Source organism: Ptychodera flava, chromosome 16 (assembly GCF_041260155.1).
Source record: "Ptychodera flava strain L36383 chromosome 16, AS_Pfla_20210202, whole genome shotgun sequence".
Classification (NCBI taxonomy): Eukaryota; Metazoa; Hemichordata; class Enteropneusta; family Ptychoderidae; genus Ptychodera; species Ptychodera flava.
In genome coordinates, this window is record NC_091943.1 from 9995061 (window position 1) to 10021928 (window position 26868).

The 26868-nt window shown below is 36.1% G+C and overlaps 2 protein-coding genes across 3 annotated transcripts in view; one reads left to right on the top strand and one right to left on the bottom strand.

Annotated features, from left to right (window-relative positions):
• The window catches only part of LOC139152774 (U4/U6 small nuclear ribonucleoprotein Prp4-like), a 23605-nt gene extending 23286 nt beyond the window's left edge, over positions 1-319 (bottom strand). Inside the window, exon 1 of the mRNA XM_070726104.1 lies at positions 150-319. The gene's annotated coding sequence lies outside the window, so the exon portion shown is untranslated. The remainder of the gene's footprint in view (positions 1-149) is intronic.
• Positions 1-26834, top strand: part of LOC139152775 (macrophage mannose receptor 1-like) — a 26977-nt gene extending 143 nt beyond the window's left edge. Inside the window, exons 2-8 of one of the 2 annotated variants that reach the window (XM_070726106.1) lie at positions 2899-3054; positions 14573-14793; positions 15585-15765; positions 16774-17076; positions 23391-23606; positions 24731-24940; positions 26650-26834. In XM_070726106.1, coding sequence (XP_070582207.1) covers positions 14605-14793; positions 15585-15765; positions 16774-17076; positions 23391-23606; positions 24731-24940; positions 26650-26834 — 1284 coding nt within the window. In that variant the 5' untranslated portion in view covers positions 2899-3054; positions 14573-14604. Of the gene's footprint in view, positions 1-2898; positions 3055-8157; positions 9683-14572; positions 14794-15584; positions 15766-16773; positions 17077-23390; positions 23607-24730; positions 24941-26649 lie in introns of those variants that run through there. The other variant, XM_070726105.1, reaches the window with a different exon arrangement.
• Positions 26835-26868: the final 34 nt, after the last annotated feature.

Here is a 26868-nt window from a genome sequence, read left to right on the forward strand (position 1 = left end):
TGTCTTATATGACGTAGCCCGGCTTATCATTGATTGAAATGCACGATCTCTGACTCGGCAGTTCAATGTTTGCGAAGATAAAGGACATTCTGATTGTGTACAAACACAAGTACGTATTGCATACAGAAATGTTGCCGTTTGTAACTTACGTGTTTTGCTTGAGATTATTGATGTTAAATTTTGAGCCTGGTTTCAAAGTTATGGCTAATGTACGGCCAAGAAAATAAATACGTTCTGTTGAGAGCTTCGCTGGATGTGACAGACGTTCCGCGCCAACAAAATAAAATGAAACTTGGGAGACGATCACGTTGACTCAAAATATTTTCAGAATTCGATTCCGATTTGGTCCTGATGAATTAACCGAATTATCGCCGCTGCATTATATCGCAAAGAAAGTAAATACTTTTTTTTTGATTTATTACTGATAATTTTAGCTCACTGTTTGGCTTTCCGTGTACCGTTTGGAGAAAAATGTGTCAATCAATGCTGAGAATACAACCTGTACCGGAGTGATCTGAATCTAACGCTAATAGTACTGCCTATTTCCGGTGGTGTGCATGCTGTTCGAACTTCGAGTCTGAACGCAGAGTGTACGTTTCACGGTTCACTGTTTAGTCATCTAAAGTTGCCATCAAAATGATAAAGCGAGGTCCAACGCGGATTGAAATGACGCTGGACGACCTGAAAGAGTTTGAAGTAATCAAGAAGGAAATTGAACAACGAAGGAAACAAAAAGAGGCTAGTGGTGGCGCCAGTGGTGTTGGTGATTCGATGGTGGAAACTTCGGATGCAAAATCCAAGCAAAAAGAAATAAATGAAAGGATAGGTTACGACCCCAAAACCGTACCAGCGACATCAAGTAGAGTCGGAGAACTTCGTGGAGGCAACTAAACGGTGTACGATGGAGCTAAAAAGGGACAGGGGACCCGGGTAATGCACCTTGTTTAGCAGCAGTTGTCTTGACAGTGGTCATGGAGACATGATCATGATGACTTGTGAAAAAAAAGAAAGAAAAAGAAACCAGTGACACTGAAGACAGTTCCGTCCCCATTTTCCACGCGACAATATATAATTTGAATTGCAACAAACTTGGATATTTTTAGGGGCAGCATGGTCATAGAACGATTCCCGTCATTGAAACTGTTCATTGAAGATGGAGCCAGCTGAATGCGTGGTTGAACAAGTGTGTGCGTCTAGTCTGATAGAATTCTATGATACCAAAGATGGTTTTACCATTCTAAACTCTATCTAAGAAGAAGGAGAGGAACACGATCACAAGAAGTCCATCGAATGACACTTTAAAAGATGTTTCTGTCAAACTATGTTGTGCCAGATCCTGCTCTGGGGTCTATGATAGTAAAACTCTTTGATGCTTACATTATTTCTTGAACTGAAAGATACTGGAACCATGTACTTCAAAGTCATTGCAACTTGCATTGTGTAACGAGTGAATTAAAAAGTAATCAATTTTACATTTAATGTTCAATACATCTGAAATTTTGATATCGATGCCAGTCAGCTATCAGTTTGAAAACTGATTCCATGGAAATTTTGTTCTGTTTCCCATTCTCATCCACGATGAACTGCTGGAATATCAAGATTTTTTGACTTCAGGAGTGGATGGAGCTTATGTGCCATTACGTAACAGTCACAAAAGCCTTTCAAGAGGTAATAGAAAACAGAGTTTGAAAAACTTAGTGGTCATTTCAAAATCGATATCAATATGCTGGGAAAACATCTTCTTAAAACATTGCTGTGTAATTAAATGTTCTGACATCAAATAGGACAATCAGTTGTTTTGTGTTTAGCCTGCATGGCATGAAGAGATCAGTTACGGCACGGTTACCCTAGTACAGTAAGTTTTTAACCATGGTTATGGTCAAGATATGATACTCATGCTAGTTCTACATCATAGGTTTGACTCACAGAATTGTAACAACTAACTACAACCAAGAATGACTTTTTCTTTCACAGTATAATAATTTTTTGTAGAACTTTAGAAAGTTTGAGAGAAGCTGACTCCAAATGAAGCCATAAAGATTTTGCTTGTGAGTTAACCTGTAATCACTGTAATTCAGGTTCTGTACACTCACGACTGGAAAGTCTAAATTTTAAAGCTTTCTAGGAAGTCCTTAAAAATAAATCTGAGTTTTGAAAGTTCTGTAAAATTGCTATTCTGCAAACAATTCCCAAAAATTGCCAGATCAGTAATGATAATGTAAAAATGAAATGGAATATGATACACAAGTATGATATATTGTAGAAATGACATCTGGAAAATAGTATTCTAGACCTTAAAAAGTCCTTGAAAATTGCTGAAAAGTCCTTAAAAGTCCTTGAATTTTAGTGTCTTTGAGTGTATTGACCTTGTAATCATACACACTAGTATTGCCCCTGCAACTGTACAATGAATATCAGTATTAATAAGTCAATCATTTATGTGCTATGCTGGAAAGGGATGCTAGCTTTATCTGTATCAAAAAAGGCTGTCAATTTCTCTTTTCAAGCATTTTACTGTATATATACATAAGTGGTACTAATGGGCCACTAAAATTTTATTAGGTTTCTCCAAAGTTAAAAGTGCTTGAATTTTAAGTGACTTTGAGTATATGGTCCCGGTGTTGTGTGAATAAGCAGTATAAGGAGATGTATGATTCTTGGGTTCAAAGCCAGACTGTATGGTTGATGGGAGTTTTGACTGATGAATTTTAGATTCACAGAATGGAGTATAAAAGCGAATCTATTTCTCTTTTGCCCCAGCCACTTCACAAATGCAGTCTCCATACAACCAATTCATTGAAGTTCTGTTCACATTTTGTGATTTTAAAAATCTTTGAAAGTAAAAATAAATAAATAACAAGTTGCCAATCTATATGCTATGCTTTTGACCCATTTCAGGTTAATCCGCCCAAAATTATGTGATGTCATAAAAGTAAAGGTGCTCAGAAGATTGCTTGTGACACAAAGCTATCAAGTCAGTCAGAACCACAGCCTTGATGTACATGGCATGTCACAGCAAGTCAACCCAGGAAAAATGCTTCTGTTTATGAATAGGTATGTTTTTAAGGGTCTTCCAATAGTTTGACTCTGCATGCCTATATAATTTAGCAGTCTCTCCAGGCTACATTCAGAACGTAATGAACTTGGCAGGGAAAGGGTGACTTGTGCCTTTTGTGACACCAACATGATGAACTTGGCAGGGAAATGTCCTTGTCTTTGATAGTTGGTGTGGTGTGAGAGGATGTTGTGACATCTCTGATGAGTACAGTAGGTGCTTATTGATGGAATTACTGCATCTCCATGGATACTCATCTAAGGTTGACTTTGTTGTATATGCAGTGAAGCAGGATCTGTCATCGACAGTCTGTTGTGTCACACCCTAATTACTACTCATGTTTAATATTTGAGGTTATGAACACAGATCCAAACATTGTAATCCAGGATGAGGTATTTACTTCAGAGACCTGTGTAAAGCCTTGGTAATAAAGCAACTCCACTGCTTTCAGTTCTGGTCATTAAATATTTGTGGAGTAATTCAAAGTTAACGTTTGATTGAAATGGAAAACTAACTTCAAATATTTCATGGGTATTCATTCGTCAGTGTAAGGTCAATATGCCTGTAGAATATGATGAGGTTATTAGGAAAAGATGCAAAGGATGTATGAGTACATTGGTGCAGTGTATCACCCAACAAAGCGGAGGGCAATGTGCAGCACCAATGTTTAAGTGCATTCTATGCAATATTTTTATGACAACCTTATTATTATACATCTTTCATTTCTGACTGGGTCATCAAATTGACTCAGTATTGACCGTTTTCGTGAAATGTCAACAATTTTCTTCTGATTTATCGTGCAAGTGTGGAATGCTATCTTGGACAAGCTTCTAGATAGCCTGTGTGCACTACACGTACACAGTGCGAGACATATTGCTGCAATCGTCCAAAGGGTCCCTTGAAACTGTTCAACAGTGAACGTGCAGATGCAACCGGGTGGAGCACCTTGAAACAGTGAATATTCTGGAACAGGCGTTCTGTACGGCTTTGTAGTGCATGCAAAATTCTATTGTTCTCAGTGGTAGATGTATAATAATTAATTATACATTGTATATTTTTATTTTCTCATTTAATCAAAATTTGATCGTGATGACTTTGCAAAATTGAAAGGTGCAAGCTTTTCAGTGTTCTACTAGAATGACGTGATGACATTTGGAAGAAAGTTACATAGACACACACAAATTTGTCCTGAAAGATTAATGTGCTCTTCCAATTCCTGAAAATGAAGATGTTAAATTTTGGAAGGCAAAATAACATACACATTCTCATTCTGACTCCCCTACCCCCTCCCCCCAGCCAAGTGATGATCTAATGCTTGCAATGATGTATGTGAATTCTAAAAATATATTAATGCCTTAGTAGACATCACGCTTGTATTCATTCATCTGTGTTTTGCATCATTGTTTTTGCACCAGCTTTCAAAGACATTCATTCATTTCTGAATAATGCCTGCAGATAAAGAAATGTTAAAATAACAACATTAATGTCATTGCCATAGTGTTCGTAATGCTTCTGTCAAGTTAGGAATCGCCCCACAAGTGTCAGTTTTCTCCTGAACTGATCTGCAGGTAACATTGAACATTTGGAAGGCTAATCAAAAATATCAGCCACAAGCACTCATACCTAAAGAAAACATTCCACAGTAAACATTTCCATGCATACATCTTCTCACCCATTTTCATTATAGTTCTCTTTAATCTCCCCCCTCCACTGTCTATGCTTTACTTTATCGTGATGTTACACTTGATGTACCTACATGAAATTATTACTTACTGCAGGTGGTGATATTGAAACAAAATCCAGGACCTGGCACTTAAACCACTGATCCGGTAAACAGTGGTTATATCTGTGACTATTTATCAAGGGTCAAAAAAATATTCAGGAACTTGGATTTGTATGGGACAAACACATGCATGACAAATATTCTTATAGCATTGCCATATTCCCACATATTAAAGATACCTGCAAGGAACTGCACAACTACACAGACTATATTTTTCTGATTGGTGATGTAGGAAACATGCTCTAAGATAAACTCTATGTGAAAAGACAGAAAAGATTTGTGTGTACTTGTAGGTATCTGATCTTTAAACTGTATTCACACTTAAACATAACTTCTGCATGTGTCATCCACATATGTCCCTGTTTGGCGACCTTGATGACAATTATTGTACATGTACTGTATGTGCACTTCAAAACACTTTTGCCGCTTTTACACTAGCATAATTCTAATTCCGACAGATTACAGCTCAGACAACAGAACAAACACTTTGACTTGACACTTCCATGCACACACTGTACATATTCTCATTTCATAGGTATGTTCTCATTTCATCAGACAAGCATCAAGAGGGGACTGTGTCATCAATGATGACTTGTACCAAGTGTTGAACTTTTCTCATTCTATTTATCTTGCTTCTACTTTTCTCATTCTATTTGTCTAGTTCTTAGCACCAGTTTCCTGTCATTCTGTAGCATCCCAATTATTGAACTCAATTCATATCTCTCTGGGAATATTGCTCATTTGTTTCGGCTCGATTACTCACTCGTACCTTTTACAGTTTAATCAGGATATGGCCGACAAAGAGTGCTAGTGTAATTATGGCAGCATCAATAACAATTTAGGAATTTAAAAGGTACAAATTTCTATCATGTGCGAACAAAGGCTTCAAAAATTTATGGAGGGCTTAAAAAATTCACGGAAAAGACAAGCCTCACAATGATTCTCAGTGCATTGCACACATATTCCATGTGTGTAAGCATGCATGTATTTTCAGGTCGGTTTTTGGCCAGATTAAATTGATTTACTTTTGCAATACCCACAAGACAGTCAGAGTGCCACATGCCTCTGAATTCTCTATATTGGTACAGATCTGTTGGTACATGTATCTTTAACTCTGAAGCATGAAAATGAAAATGAACAGCAATTATTAAGCAAGAGTGATGGTATTGCCGATTGAAATGTACAAGATGACAGATGGAGCTGCGTTTGAACAACCTGTTACTAGGTTACATCACACAATATAAACAACAAAAATTACAAACACAAAGATAGTGAATCTTCAGACACTCTTGTATATTGGTATGCCACTTTAACAGAATGGACACTATTTATCCAGCACTTAAACTGCAAAATATACTCTGAACTATTTTATGAAAGCTGATCTTAATCGAAATATCTACGTGTAGACAATGTTGCTCAGATATCACAGATCAAATCATATTTCATTCAAACAGTTAAACAACCATGTCAATAGTGTTTTTGAGAAGTCATTTACAAAACAATTGTGTTTGAACATTTGAAGAAGCATTGTACATGTATCTTTTGCATACACAAAGATCTTAGTAAATGAAAAAGATAAATTCTGTGCAGGGAAAAGTACAGGCCAGGGCCTGATGATTAGATCATGTTCCACTCTCAAACTTTTCAAATTGCTCCCAGTGTTAATCCCATTATTATAAATTTACACTCTATGCATAAGTACCAGACGTCAATTTGGCTGATGACCTACTCAAAGACTTCAAGGATGAGTGAATTTGAACAGATGCACTATCACCGTGATGAGTAAGGGTCTTTTGTCCCTATAAATACAGTACTCCCTCAATGTCATAATATTAATATGCTCCTACAAAATTTTAGCATTTGGCATACATTATTTTCAAGGAATTTGTTGAATTAACAAATTACATCCGAGACGATTATGCTGCCTTAAAAATATTAAATATGAAAGCAGCAAATATTATAACTATTCTGATGATTTTTTGACTAGAACTTAATCTCAAATGTACAATCTTGGTCAATAAATGATAATTTTTAAGGTAGTATGCACTTCAAAATTGAAAAACTTTTAGACTGCTGCTCAAATTTTCCACAAGGAAAGTGAATTATTGCCTTTCGAATCAACAACAAAATTCACCACATAAAATTTGGTACAAGAGACACAAATAACCCAATATTTACTGACACCTGAAATTTAAAATGGCTGTCATCCCAGTGTTAATACTCTGTGAAGAAAATTACATTAAGATTTTCCAACAAATAAGCTGGTGAAATCTATATTTTACTCCATGAGCTTAAAATGAGTCCCCCATAAGTGTTAGGCCAAACAAGAATGACAAAAGTTTGAGAGTCTGAATATCTGTCCCCAAAGCTCATTCTACCTTAAAGCCTGCTGCACACAAGAGAAATTAGTTTGCTCAGCTATTTTAGTCGCATGTGTGGGCATTTTTGTGTGATATTTTTCCTTGCAAGTAGTTGAGCAAAATATTCACAGGAGCTTTCTGTTTACTGATCACATACACTGAGCATGCTAAATGGTACTTTGTCTGATAGAAGCAATGCAGAAACTGACTCTTTTTATTGGCTTCGCTTTGGTGACTTCGAGCTTATATGATAGGTGGGATATACAGAGGCAAAAGGCATCCATCAACTTTTTTCATTCCAAGCTTCTTCTTCAAAACAGCCAAGCAAATTCCTTTAATATGCAAAATGTGATATGTTCATTTTAAGATGAAATATACAATTTTGCATTTTGATGCAATTTTGCCATCTTTGGTCCAAAAATTGTTTCTGTATCTAAAAAACTACTCTGATAGCTTTGACATTTTGTAGACATGTTCTTAGGGATGATTTTATTGTGATATGTTCAAATTATGATGAAATCTTGATTTGTATATTTTGCAGCTATTTTTGCCATTTTTTGTTCAGGCCATCCTGAAAGATTTCCAACTTCATAAAGACATGTGTCACAAATAGTGACAAATGAATAAAGGAAATAAGGATCCAGGACCACTGTTGTAAGATAGCTGGGACTATACATTGTAACTATTTAGTTCTAAATGAAACAAAATTCAAATTTTTTTATAATTGTTGTAATTTGATCAGAAACAAACTGCACAATATATGGATTGTTGATTATACATTGGCGTGATGTTATTCATGAGTGTATTTATATTGCAAATCACCTGGCTATGTAGCATGCCATAGTTTGTTCTAAATGCAACAAAATTCAAAATTTTTTATAATTGTTGTAATTTGATCAGAAACAAACTATATATATTAACTGTATATATAGCAAGCCATATTAGTTAATTCACATGGCAATTAACTAGCCATACTTACTCTTTGAAGAACAACTCTTTCACTATACACACAGTTTCAGGGAATCAATATACATTATTAACAAGATATGTATTTTATTGGAATTGAAATAGCAGTAAATAAGATGAAAAGTGTATCTTGGAAAAGTACCTTCTTTCAGCAGTTTAGTGTCTGACATAATCCCAGATATTGCAACCATACTTATTTGTTCTGAATCCCATAAATTAAATATTACAAAGAAGCCACCCCTATACTGAATTATTCAAACCCAGATAAGTTTCATGGTAACATGGACCTGTATGCACCAAGTATTTACACTTGTAAACCACACGAATGAAAAAGACAAATTGACTTGCTATTTCATTAATTTTGACCAAACATTTCCTAACTTAATAATTTTTCTCATGATTAAGTGAAGTAGGATACACCTAGCAACTTCCTACATCATCTGTGGCTGCCTCACGATGATTATTTATCATTCGTTTGAACAAAATTTAAGAAAATCCTTTTTGTGTATCTGTGAAAATATAATCAAATGAAAAAAAATGCCTGTGTGTGTCTGAGTGGATGAAATTGTGTCGCTCCTAATCAAGAAATAGTTGTTTTCAGTCATTAAAGACTGACTTTTAATGTAGGATTTATAGATGGCTTGATATATCAGCATTCAGGTTTTATTAATGTTTGACAAAGTTTTAAGAGCCTTTCCAATTCCTTCAATAGCATGAACTGTCAAACACAGACTGTATAAATATTGATAAAACTAAATAAATCTAGGGACGTTTTTTCAATAATTATTTTTTCCTATTTTTTAAAAATTTATTTGGAACATGCCTGAAATCAGCCACAAACACCCAATGGGTTCTACATTTCATATTTGCAACTTGATTAAGTGCAAGTCGGCTTGATAAATAAAAACATCATAACATTGCCTTGACTTGTGTCTGTCTTTGCAACATACGTGAGACATTCTGTTATGCGTATTTCAATATTTAGTTTCAGGTTAGGACATTCACTAGTTGTTGTTTGCCTTTTCACCTAGTTGATGTTTTTTAAAAGTCCAATAAAGCCACTCTGCTTTCATTAGCAATTCATCTGGGGACTGCCTGTGAAAAATTCTTTGAATATAGGCATTCAACCACGCTGTTTAAGAGAATAAGACTGATTATACAATGAATTATTGAATTCTAATCAACGATATTGGCTGGCAATTGATAATAAAATGTTGCTTGTGTTGTCATAGCAACAATAAAGCCAAATACCAAAATTGCTCCTCTTCCGTGGGCTGAAACTGTTGGGTTGCCAGGCAACAATCATCCACCAATCAGAAATGGCCGTGCCATGGCATATCTTTGACACTTCACACACCATGAACATGCAGTTAGGGATCAGAAGCTGGAGATACTCACTTCTGGTTGGATTCATTCCATGCAATTGTTGAGATGTTTTAACAAAGATGGAGTTTTCAGCAGCTGGTTGGTGTATGCTTGTTGCAGTGATTCTGTTTGGGCATGATGATAAATGTCTTGGTAAGCAATGTTTAAAATTATTACTCCACAAGTTCACAACTTTCTAATTTCCAAAACAAAACAATTTGAAAAGTGCTTAAGTTTTTATGATGATTTTTGTATCTGAAATATGAAAGAATATTTCAAACAAAGAAGGTTCAGAACTTCACATATTTCCCTTTATAACCCGTGTTGAGTATTTCTTTAATCTATGATCTTCATCTGTTTTGACATTATTGGCCACACCATCGACCTTTGAGAATGGCCATGCCGTAGACATTTGAGAATGGCTGCACCATAGACATTTGAGAATGGCAACAACAACTTTTCTACTGAAATGCAATTTATGCATGATTCTGTGGTATTTCAAAACACATTCAGTGAGATCTATATGACATAGATGTACCTTGGTTGAGTTGTATGTACATGTACATGTAGTGATGCTCTTTTAATATTTTTGATATTTTTTTGATATTTTTGGACCAAATGGACATCACATTTCATTTGCTACAGTTTTTTATCAAAATTTTGGCAAAATCTGAAAAAAATTGACTCAGGTATATTTTTTATGGGCGACAAAAATTGACTTTGGCGCTCAAAGGGTTAAAAGACAGCAAGACCACACTAAGATATCACCAACTCATCAGAATTCAAAGAATTATCCCTAAGGGAGAAAGTTGCTCCTTTTGTAGTTTTTTGCTATTAATTTGATATGCATAGACACTTTTGATGAAATCAAGCAATCAATCAATCCATGGATTTCTGTAGCCAAACTCCAAAATGCAGTTGTGTTCAATATGGCACTTTACAAAGTCTGAGTTGTTCAGTATGCTCTACTAAACAGAAAAGTTTTGCATGGAATTTGCTTGAATACCGGTCAGCTGTGCACAACCTCAATTGCTCTTGCAGCCAGACAAGATAAATGTTCGGTGAAACATTTGACAGTCTGTGTACCAAAAATTCAAGTTCAAAAATTCAAGTGCAAAACTGTCAACCATGCACTTGCTTGGCTAAGCATACATTATAATAATATGAATGAGGCAACTAGCAATACCACATTTTACCAGTGTTTGATATACATGATGTCATTACTAGAATATCTATATTCACTGCATGGTATTGTTGTGAACACTTGAATGTCTCCAGCCATCATTTTGTCTGTGCATTCAAGATGTATTAGTAAACAGCATGTTTTGATATAATTGTTGAAATGATATAATTGTTGGTCATTCTTAGAAAGTTAATTGCTACCTGTTGTGCAGAGCACATTGTGTTGTAATTGTTAGTCAACTTTATATCAGCTGAAAAACTTAAAAATTCTGTAAAATATATTTGAACAAACTTCCATTGATGCAGGAATACCACATTTTACCAGTGTTTGATATACATGAAATTGTCCATCAAGGTGAATTAGTTCCAAATTACTTATCAGAACTAGTAACAATTGATCATCCAGTGCATAATACAAGAAGGAGTGTCGGTGTAAGATTGAATCCCTTTTCTGTCAAAGATCACGGGAAACAACTTTCTAGAGCATATGGTGACAGAGCTTTTAGCGTGTATGCCCCTAGACTGTGGAATAGTTTGCTGCCCGAGCTTCGGATGATTAAGAAATTCATTCTTTTTAAGAAGTCTCTTAAAACTGTTATTTTTCGTCAATGTTACTACTGACTTGGATATAATTTTGCCTGCATTTTTATTTTTTATCATTTTTAGTGAGATTTTTTTTAAATACTTTCTTTGCTGTTTTTAGGTGGGACCCTTTTTTCTAGATTTTAAGCTTGCTTGTTTTTACAAGTCCTTATTTTACTACCTGTATGACCGGCTGTCGGGTCGACTTAATCACTTAATCCGCTGATACGGACAGGGGATTAGCAAGTTGGCAATGTTTTCGGAGCAATTATAGTGGTGTATACACAAGTTGGAGAGGCGATAAGGACTTGTAGGTAATATATAAAGCAGTCAGACGGTGTGGAGTCGAAATCTTTATTTGAAATACCACAGTCAAAATTAATAAAATTACTTGTAGTAATAAAGAAAGTAGTCAGACGGTTTGGGGTTGAACTCTTTATTTGAAATATCACAGTTAAAATTAATAAAATCAAATAAGGTAAACCGTTGCACAAAAAACCCTCCCTCCCCACCCCAGGGGACTTTTTTCTGTCCCCTGTGCTTATACATGGAAGTCATGTACAAATGTTGCCAAATAGAATGGAAGATGCATACAATTGTATGTCCCCTGAAGAACTTTTACTTTTTATTCGGTCAAAGAAATACACAAAGGCAATTCTGCACCATGGCAGCTATGATTGAACAGATCATGAATAAAAGTCACATCACATTGTATCTGATTGATGGTCACTGTAAATGAGTTTGATGAAAGAAAACAGGTTGAGAAGTGTGAGAGGGCTATTGGCATTGATATTCACTTCGATTTCAACTGTGCCATGTACATTTTAGCTATACTGGTTTCAGCATGTCCAAGGAGTGGAAGAAAATTATGATTATATCTGTTGTATGAGTTACAGGCCAAATCTGACTTTGATATTTGATTATACACAGATATGCAGAAGCAGGTATTTGCAGTAGCATTCTGTGTCTTTGCTTATGTAAGGTACAGCAATTCAAACAAAGCTAGTTCAGGCATGTCAGAGTTGTAGCTTTGGCAATGAATTGAATTGAATTGAACAAAATTGAATGAAAAAACATTTTTGATAGCTTTCTTTTTTAACAACCATTTGGATGATACCGCAAATGTTAATAAAACTTATAAACTTACATGATGTATTAATAACGTATAGAACTTGTAAACTGTGCAATCAAATGTCATCAAACAGTCATTTGAGACTTGATAAAGTTCTTATAAGTATGGCTATACATATCAGGCACATTTGATTGTATCAATAGCAAATTGCAGTATTGTCTTTATGCTAAATTTTAATGGCAGAGATGGGATATACCATCATAAGTAATGGCGTTCATTGAATGTACAGGGATGAAGACATTATTAATTACTCATTGAAAGTACAGTACCTGGATAAACGTGATCTGCAAAGTCCCTTGGGATGTCATCCATAAAGGGAAATACCATTCCACTTAATTACAAAAGTGGATCGTGTTCAAGTTTTTCCCAGAGGGATTATAGGCAGAGTGTGATGTTTTGACTGACGTCAACTATCTGTTTGTGCTATTGTCCTGAAGTCTGTTTTTTGTCTATTTTAGTAGACATTTAATAAAGTCGAAATGATTATATACTGATATACTGAGAATGATAACAATAAATTTAATACAACCTAACATCCATGTACTGAATTGGGGTGTTACTGAGTATTGAATGGGGGTGGGGGATGGGGGTGGGGGTATCAAAGTAAATAAAACAGGGGTCCTGGTAGTATTTAGCAGTAGGTGGATAGGTATTTGGGAGAGGGCTGATGGTCTCCTCCCAACCAAAGGCCAAAACCATTGCAAATTAGCTGTATGTACAACTCTCACCACAGTTTTCCATAAAAATACAGATTACACATTTATTTTCATCTCAATAAATTTTATAAGGAAGCAAACCGAGTAAATGTCCATAACTTCAGATCAAGTTTAATGTCAAAGTAAACAGTAAAACCTTAAGGTAGCTACATACCCTATAGACACTTTCAGATTTTTATTTTTTTCTCAGTTAAAGAAGTCCGAAACCCCAATGAAGTATATATTTTCTGAAAGCCCTGATATTTGGAAATCTGACCCTGCATAGTATACAGTCATTATTTATTATTATTATACTTTATTGTCCTAAAAAGGATAATCACCTTACAGCTCAGAGGATAAAAATAACGACCTGACAGACATAAAAAACAAAAACAAAACAAAACACAAACTAAGTCAGAAAACACACGGGAAAAAAAATACACTTCATAGATTGAGTCTCTTAATGGCTGTTGGGACAAAGCTCTTTCTGTACCTTAATTTGTTACACTTCAAGCAGCGAAATCTCCTTCCTGAAGGCAATAATTCAAAAGAGGAATACAAAGGATGGTTTACGTCAGCAGTGATTGATCGTGCTTTGCGCAGTATTGCACTATCCGTGAGCACTGAAAGGGACGGAGTGGGTTCTACCAATTATCTTAGCAGCAGTTTGCGAGATTTTTAACAACTTATTGCGATTTACGGTAGAGAGCAACGAAAAGTAGCAGATATTGCAATAAGTCAGAAGTGGTTCAATAATACTCCGATATATAAGAGTAACAGATGTGAATCCACATCAAAGGAAAACAACAGTCACGTGACAAATGTTTTGCTGAACCTTCCAAAAATCGGTTTTTCCTATAACTTGGCCTTAATTTCAACCAACTGTATGAGGAATTAAACGGGAAGTTTCAGGACCACATTGTAGCCAGGACATAAAAACTTTTACCATGCAGGAAGATAGAGCCTTCATTTCAAACTTGTTAAAAACTCCAATTATTTTCAGAATATTTGCATCAATATAACAATAGTTGACAAATTTTATTTGTCTCTGCATGTTCTTTTCTAAAGTACATTTTATTAATCTCCACAATAAACAAGTTGTATTTATTTTCTTTTGCTAGTTACTAAGAGTACTTGTTCTTTGATTGCATGACGAACTTTACTTTCTGTTTTGGAATTATTATTAAAATGGTGCATCCTATCTTATTTTTAAGACTAAACTATTGTGGTATAACCACATTAAGTTTTAGAAATTCACTGCTGACATGATGAAATAACATTTTTTGTACATCATACCTGGTAAGTCTATGGTGTTAGAGAATTATAACTGAAGTGTTTTGTAGATATATTTGAACATTGATAGCCTTTTTGAGTCTTTTCTTCCTGCATTGGTGATGAATTCTCAACTTTGTAAGAACGCATTGAAATCTGTATATTAATTTTCCTTTACAGGCTCCCTGTGTCCTGACACATGGCACTCCTTTATGGGTTCATCGTACTGTTTTGAGGATGACCAGCAGACATTTGATTCTGCCTGGGATGACTGTCAAAGTATGTCAGGATCTTTGGTCAGAATTGATACTGATGCAGAATTTCATTATCTTGCCAAACAACTAGAAGAACTGACCGGTGGTGAAGAGTATAACTACTGGATTGCATTACGAGATAAATATGTAAGTTTAAAATCTCCAGTTTACTCCTATATGCCACTATAAAATGAAAAATAATTCGGCAGACCCTTATAGTGATATCAGTTTCAAAATAGGTATTAATAAATAAGTTTAATCATCAACTATATCGCCATACTCTCACATTTTATACATGTACTTCAGATTTCAGAAAATAATTATAACATTGTGAATTTGTCTTTTTCAGGACTTTTAACACTTTCTGATAATTGAAATATGGTGTGTTCACTCTTTGGGTGACTTCACTCAGTTATGTTGACGTAACTGTCACAGCAAAATCTGTATGATTTAAATTTCGGGGGCCTGTGTTCTCAATTTTGATCAAAACATCATGATCTATGCATGAGATACCTTTGAAATTTGAGTTGTAGCTTTCTTTGATGAAATAATAAAGCGATGAAACACACCCAGCGATGGTATACCATGAGATTTTGACCAGTTTACGACATATATGCACGAGCGATAGCGAGTACTAATTTTAAGTACTAATTTTACTTTATAGTGTGGAAAATTTTTGGAAAAGGAGTTAGAGGTAATTTTGGTATGGAACATTTAAGTTGCCATCAGCAAGATGAGAAGATATAAAGTAACAAAACTTGGAGATGTTCACATTAGATTTAAGGAAGGTGCAATGATAGCTTTTTGGTCAATGCCAAAACTTTGTTTACATCTGATAACCAGATCTGGCAGATGTGTTCGTTCTGGGTTGAAAGCTTTGTTTTTTTCCAAATGGAATCCCAACTGACACGATCTCACTTCTGAAATTTCCTTACAAGGCACAAGGCGTATATCTGTGGGATGATGATAATGATGCAACGTGGAAATTATTTTGGGATGAAGAAAATGGACAACCAGTCGATGTGGATTCTTATGACTGTGTTGCCATGCAAAGCGGGTATGGAGGCCGATGGGGCAAAGTTGCATGTACATCCACTGAACGATACATATGTGAAATCAGTAAGTTTAATAATTATTCCTACTTGGGGTGTGTCTACCGGTATAATGTCATCAAACAGAGTACATATTTTCAGAGGCAACACAGATATGAATGGACTCTTTTTGTATAAATATTCATTGAGTTCAACTTGGAGGGTTGTAATTGACCACTCCATGTGTTAAGTTCATGCAAAACTTCAGGTTTCTAGGTATTAGTAAACCTTGAAAGTGAAATTAGCATGATTTAATTGTGAAATGCATTGGGCAAAGTTTGGTTCTCAAAATTTACTGGCACCTTACTTTCCATGTGAAAATGATATTACAACCAGTAGGTGGTCAAAAGTCTAGCTCATAGTGATACATATAAGGTCTTCTCAATAAGACTATACCAGTAATTTGTCAACACTCAGCGCTCAAATTAAAGCTCAAAGTGATACGTGTTGTAAATGTTGGAAAGTAGGGGAATAACAAGTACCATATGGTCAACAGCCATGATTGAGATATCTGTCTCATACAGGAGACAGTACAGTACCAATCCCTGGAGATGTTAAAACCATTGCAGAATTTTATCATGTACCTCCCATGCTATTTCTGTGTTCTCTTTTACTTCTCAAAAACTTGGTACCAAATTTCATTTAATGTTTGTTTTGCAGTTGCCATCATACTGATGCATGCTAGTTTTGTGCAAAACTGTCACCACAAAACAAATATCATTTGTTGAACTTCAACACTACCTAAGACAAGAGTATAATACGACAGTACATCCCTACCATATAAATTAGACAGAGGAGATAAAAACCAGATTGTATATCTGATTGCAAGATGTATGAAACTTATCACATATTCTTTTGTACTTGAAGTACTTCTTGTTTTATACCGGTATATACACTGCAAATATATATATATATATATATATATATATATATATATATATATATATATATATATGAGAGAGGGGCAGATAGACAGACAGACAGACAGATTGCCAGCAAAGACCATTGATGTCAACAAAGTGAATTTCTTTGTCAGATCACAGGTGTGATGAAGGTGAATATTTCAATGATGGCAAGTGTCTTGCTATCAATGATGTTCCTCCATTGAGCCAATCAGAAGCCACCACATTCTGTCAGAACCATGGTTATGATGAACTCCTAAGTGTTGATAGTAACTCTTCAATGCACCAGTTTCTGATGGACGAAGTGCTACTAGATCAGCCCTCACATTTTGACAGTCTGTGGCTTGGAAATGGTGACTGCAGTACTATTGATACAAATGATGGCCAATTGAGTGTGGAACCTTGTGACTCTGAATATGGATTTATTTGCAATCGAGGTAAGTAAGTCGTGATCGTGCTCAATAACAGGTTCGTATTATATACTTGAAACCACTTCATCTATGATCAGTTTGATTATTTCAATATAAAGTCAACATCTGAGCCTTCTGGGATTTGGACTGAGCTAGCGGTATAAATCAAAGATAGAATTGCACATAAAATAGAACAAGAACCACAACTTTCAATATAATGGTGTATATGAAAGAGAACCAGAAGTATAACTTAGTTGGAGGTGCAATATGAAACAGTACCAGAACTATAGCTTAGAAACAGAGGTGGAAAATGAAACAGAACCAGAATTATAACATGTGTGTATAAAACAGAACCAGAACTATAACTTAGAAGTAGAGCTGTATATGAAACAGAACCAGAACTATAACTGAGAGATAGATCAAATGAAACACAACCGAAACTATAACTTAGAGATAGGTGTATAAGGAACAGAACCAGAACCCCGCTATAACTGAGAGATAGTGAAACAGCACCAGAACTACACCATAAGACAGCAGAGCTGTATCAGCCACTAGGTCACCTGTTATGGTTAGTCATCAGTTTCTATAGCATGATAGATTTTATACTGGTATGTTCGTGGTTCCAAACATACAAAAATGGCCCCAAAAAATAAAAAACCTGGTGTCACTGTTGCTTGACATGTTTTTTTTTTTAAATATCTAGGAATTATGTAGGCTGATATTACATGTACCGTAATACCTTCTAAATGGATTTCCAAAAATTCTCTGATCAATACAGAATTGTTGAATATTTGAAGATGTACCTAATATCAACTTTAGTTCTCATAAAGTATTATTCTCAACATGCAATCGTTTGATGAAATTTCAGGTGTTTTAAGTACAGTCAAGACTTTGGGAATTATTAAAGCTTGTGAGTGAAAAGTAAAAGCTGGATATTTTTTGATCAGCAAGAGTTTTACATCACTGCACAAAAATTACATAATCTTGTAATTTTTGTTTCAATTACATTCTTGGAATAATACCATAATGACGCACGATGTCTTGATGAAATATTGCAATTAATTTATGAAGAGTAAATTTAGCTTTCAATGCCAAATCTTCTCCACATATTCAAAAAATTCGAATGAATTCTGGAATTTTCTAAATTTAATACTTATGGTATAAAGTGAACTTTTCTTTTGTCTGTTGGAGTAGACAAGTGTTTAAACCAGTTTGCAAGATGTACTGCTGACAGGAAATGAGACAAGTCTGAAATGTAAGCTTCTATTGCTTTTTGTCTCAACACGAGAACTGGAAATTAATGCTTTTACAGTTGACTGGGCATCTGAAAAACAAGTGTAATGATGATTACTTGAAATGACAGGGGCACCAGGTGGTGTTTGTGGAATCAATATGACTGCTATTGTAACTTTCTTTTGGATCGTGAGTGAACGGACAAAAGATGAAATGTTGTGATGATCCATTCATGACAGCTACACAAAGGAAAGTCGGCACACAGTAAAGTATTCAAAATCTACACTACAGACATGCCGATCATTCATATTACAATTTAAAAACTTAACATGGTCATAAATTCCTATAAGTTGTCAGACGACTGTAATCTACAGTATTATTTGTATCTTGTTACTAATTTCACTAATTTTGTGATGTCTGCAGTGCATGAATCTAGTCATCTTTACGAGGATTATCAATTTTACTTTTTAAAGCCCCAACGGGTGTATTTTCTGTCATTATTTCTGAATCAAAAATTTCATTTTTTTTTATTCTTCCTTTTAATGACACCACTGTGTTGAAATTGTTGATTTTAGACACAGAGATGGAAAAATTATTCATAAAGTGGTGTCACTGTGCTTGATTTCAAAATAACATGGCAATTAAGATATATTCCTTGTAGTATGAAGGAACCTGCAATCAAATGCTGCTGACTGGGGTGGTTTCTTTAATATAAATGTAATACAGTGCTTGATGCTAATAGTAGAGCGTTATAAATAATAATGCCAATTACTTCCAGTACAAAGTAAAATTATATCTATTACCTACGGTGGTTTGTGTTGAACGAATGGCAATACGGGAACTGAAGACACTGTTGCCAACACTGTCAGGTGACACTATTGTGTAGCGGTAATATCAGTCAAGATCAAGAAATCAACTCTCTGAAAACTGTTGAAAAGGAGTTCAGATGTAGTCAAAATATCACCAGATCCATTCTGGACAGTTAGCAGGCTGGATCTGTGTGGATATGTGGAGTTATTTTGTGACCTGGCCTCCTTCCAGACACTTTTTCAACTTTTGCAGAGTTGATTTCTTTGTTTTTGACTGATATCATCGCCTACATGATAATAATGCCTGACAGCATCGTCAATTTCTCAATTAAGACTGAATAGTTTCTGTATTGCCAACAGTTCAACGTAAACCATCATGAGTTTCATGCATGAACCACTAAAAATGAAAATTAGAGACCTTGATGATGAGACAGTTGAAGCTTTTTGTCTACATGAATATAATTTCTTTGTACTTGAAGTAATTTGTGTAAGTGGTTTTGTTAGCTCTACTTTTAGCATCAAGCACTGTAATTTCCCATGAGGACAGTTGAAGCAGCTCACCCTTCATGGGGTAGTAGGTTCCAATAAGACTGAAGCAGAGTACACATATGACCAGTTTCCGTACAACTTGAACTGTGCCCTCGAGATTTGCAGTGTCAGTCTAGAACTGGAGCAACTGTTTCAGTCTAGAACTGGAGCAAAGAGGTGTGGTTGGCTTTTTTCAATGGGTGCAGTGATGTATGGCAGAGCTAAGTTGTAATGGTTTTATTTGTCAAAAGCAAGATTTTGAACTGTTCTCTGTAGATTATCCAACAGCCAGTGAAGTTGTTTCAGGATAGGTGTAGTGTACTTGATCTAATCTGGAGCAAATGACAAGACAAGCATCAGAAAGTTTAGCTAGCTCTTTGCAAAAGTTTGAGTTAAAGTTTATACAAAATTTTAGAAAGTTGACGTGAAACATTTTTGGTATGTAAAATTTTTAGTGGTATCACTGATTTTTTTCTCGGTTTTATTGCATGAAATGTAAATACTGCTAATGACCGAAGAGGTGCAGACATATGTGTGTGGTTGTGGACAGGATTTTTTGGTAACCGGTGCATCATCATCACAGCTCACGGCTTCATTGCGGCGCTGATCCCCTGTTGTTGTATCGGCGACAACAGGGCAATACGTCGTGGATTCCGACATGGGTTCAATTTCACTGCCCTTCTCTGTGTTCTCCATATTGTGTTGCGCAGTAGTGTCTTTCGATTGACCCTCTGAATCACTTTTTTCACGGACTTGTGAAAGAAAATAGAGTCGTTTGCTTCGATGCAATGCTGATGTGTGGTTTGATCAAATTTTGGGACAGCGAGATGCGATGATCATGCACCGTCGGCATTTAATTTTGTTGCAACATTTCTGTCAGTCACTCACTTTGTGTCTGAAATTTCAGAAACTATCGCTCGCCTGAAAATTAGCAACGTACTTCATAGGCACAACTGACATGATAACTTGCCTTTGAACTACGATGCCGATATTTCAGACAATGCCTAGAGAATCCGAAACTTTCCACACAAAATGAGTGATTGACAGAAATGTTGCAACAAATTTAATGTCAAGCGGGCACTCATCTCGTCTGGTTGTCACAAGAGCTCAGTCACAGGGAATGCTTTCGGAAACATTTTACTGTTTTCCTTTGCATATCGAAAATGCATAGCAATGAGAAAAATGCATAGAGAGTCAATTCCAGTGCATAATTACGCATTTTTTTTGCATAAACGCGAACACTGTACTGTGTATGATGTAACATCATACAGTTGATGTAATCCACTGTACGTAGTCATACAAGCTTTCTATCTACAGAATGGTGTGATACAGCTGAAAGACTATCAACTAGAGTTTGCCTCCAGATTACAAAACTACGTTGGAACTGAAATGAATTAAGCATGAATGATTTGTGAAGGCTTCTAATTTATTGAATTTTACTGGCCAGAAAAAAATAACATAGCATGAATGTCTTTTATTTGGGTTTTGACTAATGTTATAACCCTAATACTGGTGTAAATATCTTAATTTGCATAACTTAAATTTGCATAAATTTATTATAGTCCCCCTCAATCAGGACCAAACTCCAACTTAATTTTCAATCAGGGGTGACATCCCCCCCTTGTAAGAGAAACATCGGGAAAACACTGAATGCGTTGATGCTCCAGTCTTAATTAGCGCCTTAAATGTCTGAGGACTAAAATTTGTGGTGAAGTCAGTTTGAACACTCAAAATCAAAATTACGGTAAACATAATAACATATATCGACACAGTGTATCTCAAAAGTAAGATTGAACAGTACCTTTTTCTTATCATATTTCCTGCCCATTCACTGTACCCCACAACAAGTGCAATTACTTCTACAGAAAATTACAATTAATTTGATTTTCCCTAGGAGTTTCTTTTTCACTCAGCAGGTAGAGAGTAACTTGATATTAACTAATAGGTTCTTGGACTGTTACCTGGTAATATTTACTCACAGGACACTGGCCTAAACTACTTGTAGATGTGGAATCTTGACATCAAAGGGAACAGGCCTATTATGTACAAGGGATTGGCATATGCAGATTTTATTGGCTAATTTTATTCCATTTTTGGCCAAAATATTCCTTTTCCCCAAAGGCTCTGGTCACATGGCTTACAAATTTTTGATGATGTAAGATGTAACTGTTAAAGTGGCACTCCCACTTGGTAACATTTTAAAAACAAATTTTTTAATGCCAACGGTCTGCGCGCAGGTTGCGAGATATCGATCAAAACATGTCCTCAAAAAAGTTAAAGTTTGAATTCCGGTGGCCCACCTAAATTCACCTTCCAAACATCGAACGTTCGGCACTGGGGCCATTGTCAACTAAGTTACCAGTCTACACTGATGCTGCTGTACGCCATAGTACCACTCGCGTCGGTGATTGGTCATGCCCCTTGGGAGAAAGTCGAGTCTTACTGACTCGGCAAAAAAAACGAAAAAGAAAGTTTACTGATTCCACAAGAATTCGCATAGGTGACTAGTATAGCCGCTAGGAAAACTATTGGGAGCGCCTCGGCATTCTTACCCATTGATTATCGATGTATCGATGGTCTGTGACTCAATAATTCTGGTCGCACACAGATTAACCCTTTCTACAGGAAAACTGTCTAAATATTTAGAGTACATTTGACTTGAAAAAAAAAATAACATTTCATCACGGAAACACCCTGGACAATTGTGGTCGGCACACCTAAGTATAACACATCTTTGCCTTGCTAAGAGCGCACTGCACAGATAACCGACTTGAGTCGACAATGCAATACAATACAGTGGCAATGGCCATTGACAGGATTTCAACATTTTGAAACTGAATATGGCAAAAACTACCTTGACGCGGTAGGAGATGATATCAGTGTTATAAATCTGAACTGTACATTTTCTTGCATATTCAAATTGGAAACATTTTATGAAACAGAACTTAGTTTCAGCCGACAGGCTGTCTCAGCACTGACAGATGACAAAATGTAGTCATCAGAGACAGCTAATATTTTACAGATGATAAAAACTGATATCTATGTGGTATCGGTTAAAGATATAATACAACTGATTGAGAATAATGAAAACGACAAAAATTAAGGAGAAGTTTTAAAAAAACTCGCCCGAGGTAAAGGCATAATGCTATATATGAAGTCTTTGCAGTGGGAAGTAAATTAATTGCGTCGTTTAAACTTATTATGGACTCCCTAGAATATCGTCAATCAGCACAACAACATACCGTTGGGGGATTTCAGGTCATAATCAGAAACGATCGTAAAACTTTGGGATGTGAAAAATACGCTTGGGAAATGACATGTTTTTATCGATATCTTGAGATCTGCATGCAGTCGCCATGTCAAATATAGACCGTTGGCATTAAAAAATGTGTTTTAAAAATGTTATAAAGTGGGAGTGCCAAATGATAATGTAATTTTGTTAAGATCTGGTATCTTCCCATGAACCACTAAAGATACAAGTGAGAGACCATGATGAGAAAGTTGAAACTTTTTGTCTACATGTCAAACTTTTACACTTCCCCTGTCAACTTCGTGGTTTCATTCGTTTAACTTTCTGGCCTCTGGCATCAAGGTTTTTGGCAAAAATGTTCACAGTTAGACATAAATAGTAATTGTACATCACACTGATAGTGACATATGTAGCTAATGAAAACTTCATAGTTGTATGATGGTCCTGGATGTTTTGGAATCAATATTTTCTACTAATCACATGTAATCTTAATTAATTGTTGTAAACTTTCCTTAAAACAGAAAGAAGATGTTCAGCTTTGGATGATTCTTTTGATGCTGGGGGTCTTTGTCATCGTGTTATTGAAGTAGAAACAAGCTATAATGAAGCTAAAGAGTACTGTGAGACAGAAAGTGGTTACAGCAATGGACAATTGGTTAAAATCAATAACAGGCAAATTGCAGATGAACTATTAGTTTATCTGAAGAAATATCACCCAACAGCCAAAATTTTATTAGGTAAGTCAGCAAGTCCTAATCATGTTGGCTTTTGAAAATGAATGATTTCTGTAATGCATAAAGGCCATTGACAAGATTGTTTGTAGTGCTACTTCACATTAAAAATGTGTCTTTAGGATGTTCAGGATGTGGGATCTCAGAATGTGCAGCCTGCAGGTATCTCAGACTTTGCAGGCCGTAGACATCCTAGGGTATGTTGCCTGTAGACATCTCAGGATGTACAGCCTGTAGGCATCTCAGCATGTGCAGTCTGTAGGCATCTCAGGATGTGCAGTCTGTAGGTATCTCAGGATGTGCAGCCTGTAGGCATCTCAGGATGTGCAGCCTGTAGGTATCTCAGGATGTACAACCTATAGTCATCTCAGGATGTGCAGCCTGTAGGTATCTCAGGATGTACAACCTATAGTCATCTCAGGATGTGCAGCCTGTAGGTATCTCAGGATGTGCAGCCTGTAGGCATCTCAGGATGTGCAGCCTGTAGGCATCTCAGGATGTGCAGCCTGTAGGCATCTCAGGATGTGCAGCCTGTAGGTATCTCAGGATGTACAACCTATAGGCATCTCAGGATGTGCAGCCTGTAGACATCTCAGGATGTGCAGCCTGTAGGCATCTCAGGATGTACAGCCTGTAGGTATCTCAGGATGTACAACCTATAGTCATCTCAGGATGTGCAGCCAGGCATCTCAGGATGTACAACCTATAGTCATCTCAGGATGTGCAACCTGTTGGCATCTCAGGATGTGCAGCCTGCAGGTATCTCAGGATGTGCAGCCTGCAGGCATCTCAGGATGTGCAGCCTGTAGGTATCTCAGGATGTGCAGCCTGTTGGTATCTCAGGATGTGCAGCCTGTTGGCATCTCAGGATGTGCAGCCTGTAGGCATCTCAGGATGTGCAGCCTGTTGGCATCTCAGGATGTGCAGCCTGCAGGCATCTCAGGATGTACAACCTGTTGGCATCTCAGGATGTGCAGCTTGCAGGCATCTCAGGATGTGACAGTGTTGTATAGTTAGCCAATGGCAACATTATTTTGCCCTGTGTTTAACCTTTCTGTTATTAATGTCTCTAACAGAGAGTAGTTAAAGCATCTGTATAATGGTGGATGTCAACTGTATTTCAATTTCAGGCCTGAAACGTGCAAGTGAAAATACCTTTTCATGGGATGATAAATCACAGCTGGCATTTGCAAACTGGCAAGCCTTTCAACCAGACAATCATGGCAATACAGAGGACTGTGTGATTATGGATGTAGCTGAAGATGGCAAATGGTATGACGTAAACTGTGAATCAGATTTCTACATCAGCATCTGCCAGAATGGATCAGCTGTAGATGATGGTAAGATTTGTCGTTCCTAGGAGGACATCCCTGTTTTCATAACTGTCAGCGTAAAGGAAATATTTGTATGAGAATAAAGAAAAACAAATTTTACATAATTCTATCCATTTTAGTGTAGGCAATCTTTGACCATCATATTGCCCATGAGTCTTTCACTTAAATGTGTGTCTTATGGAGAAGGGTGATATCTGTTTTTATTTCTTCTATGTGCCAAAAACACAAGAAAGTCAATGATTCATGGTAGGCTGATACAGATTTTATTGGCTCCTATGTGCCAAAAACACAAGCAGGTCAATGATTCATGGTAGGCTGATACAGATTTTATTGGCTCCTATGTGCCAAAAACACAAACAGGTCAATGATTCATGGTAGGCTGATACAGATTTTATTGGCTCCTATGTGCCCAAAACACAAGCAGGTCAATGATTCATGGTTGGGTGATACATGTACCAGTATCTATTTTATTAGCCCCTACTCAGTATGTGTCAAAGACACACAAGCAGGTCAATTATTCATGGTAAGGTGATATCTATTTTATTGGCTCCTATACAAGCAGGTCCATGATTCATGGTAGGGTGATATCCATTTTATCGGCCAATCTGTGCCAAAAACACGCCAGCAGGTCAATGATTCATGGTTCTGTCAGTCTTTGATTGCATCAATCTAGTTGCTCACTTTACCTCTCAGTCTCTCCATCATTCTGTCTATGACCTTATTTTTAGAGCCTGTAACAATGAAACTATAGTCACTACTGAACAAAAGATAACCCAGATAATTGCCTTCTATGGATTTTTAAAGTTTCATGTAATGATTATTGTAAGTGATGGATTTCAATTGATATGAGATACATGTTTGTAGGAGGCTCGATTTCACTTTTGTTCAAATTGGTGTAAAATTTTGCTTTTTTGAGGGAATTTTGAATACTCTGACTCATTTTTGGTCAAAAGATCTTCCAGCCTGAAACTGCTTTTCTGAAAGCTTTCATGTTTGGTCAGTTTATTCCTTGCAATATCTTCATTCACATTTACTTCTATCATTCATGTCTATGTAAAATTCTCAGTGATGCATTATGGGAACATCCTGTCAAAAATAATGAGAACATTGATAGAATGGCTTTTCCTATTGCCTTCGTCTGTTATTTTCTGAATTACACCCATACAACTCCAGGTAGAATAAGATAATTTTCTTATGTTTCTTTTGAAAAATCACTTTTAATGATGCAATATTCCTGAATTTTCACCATCACAATACTATTCCAATGGAGGTATAACAAGTCTTTTGTTTGATTGCAATGAAATACAGGTAATATTTAACATGATATATACCTAATATTCAGAATGTCATAGAGCCAATGGATTTTCCAAATCTACTATTTCATTCATTGAATTTAGATTTTAATTTGTGTACCTATTTTCTAACAGCACTGGTGAGAATGGGATTGAAATCAAGAGCCAAAAACTGATGATAAATGATATAACCATCAGTATTTAATGTACTGCTTCATGGACATATTTTTTTCACAAAGCCATTCTGAATAACATGGTCTGCCCGAAGCAACTGCTTTTGCACAGTTTATGTCTTTTACCATACAACAATGGTCACAGACACTTTAAAGAGATATAATACATTGCTGTTTTACGGCCATGGTTGATACAGGTATATTATGTCTGACATTGACTGTCAAATATTATTCATCTTGTTCTCCTCAGGTGTGGTCAATGGGAGAGAATTGGATTATTTCCATCTGCCGATGGATGACTTTGATACTTCTGGTACGACAGCATATCCAAGTGTTGCCAAGTGTGCTCCTCGTCCATTAGCTGCTGATCACATTACCTTAACAATTGATGGAATCAAAGATAGTGCACTGAAGTTTAAACCTAAAATAAAATAGGGGCCTCACCTGCAGCTCATATCCCAAAGCTATA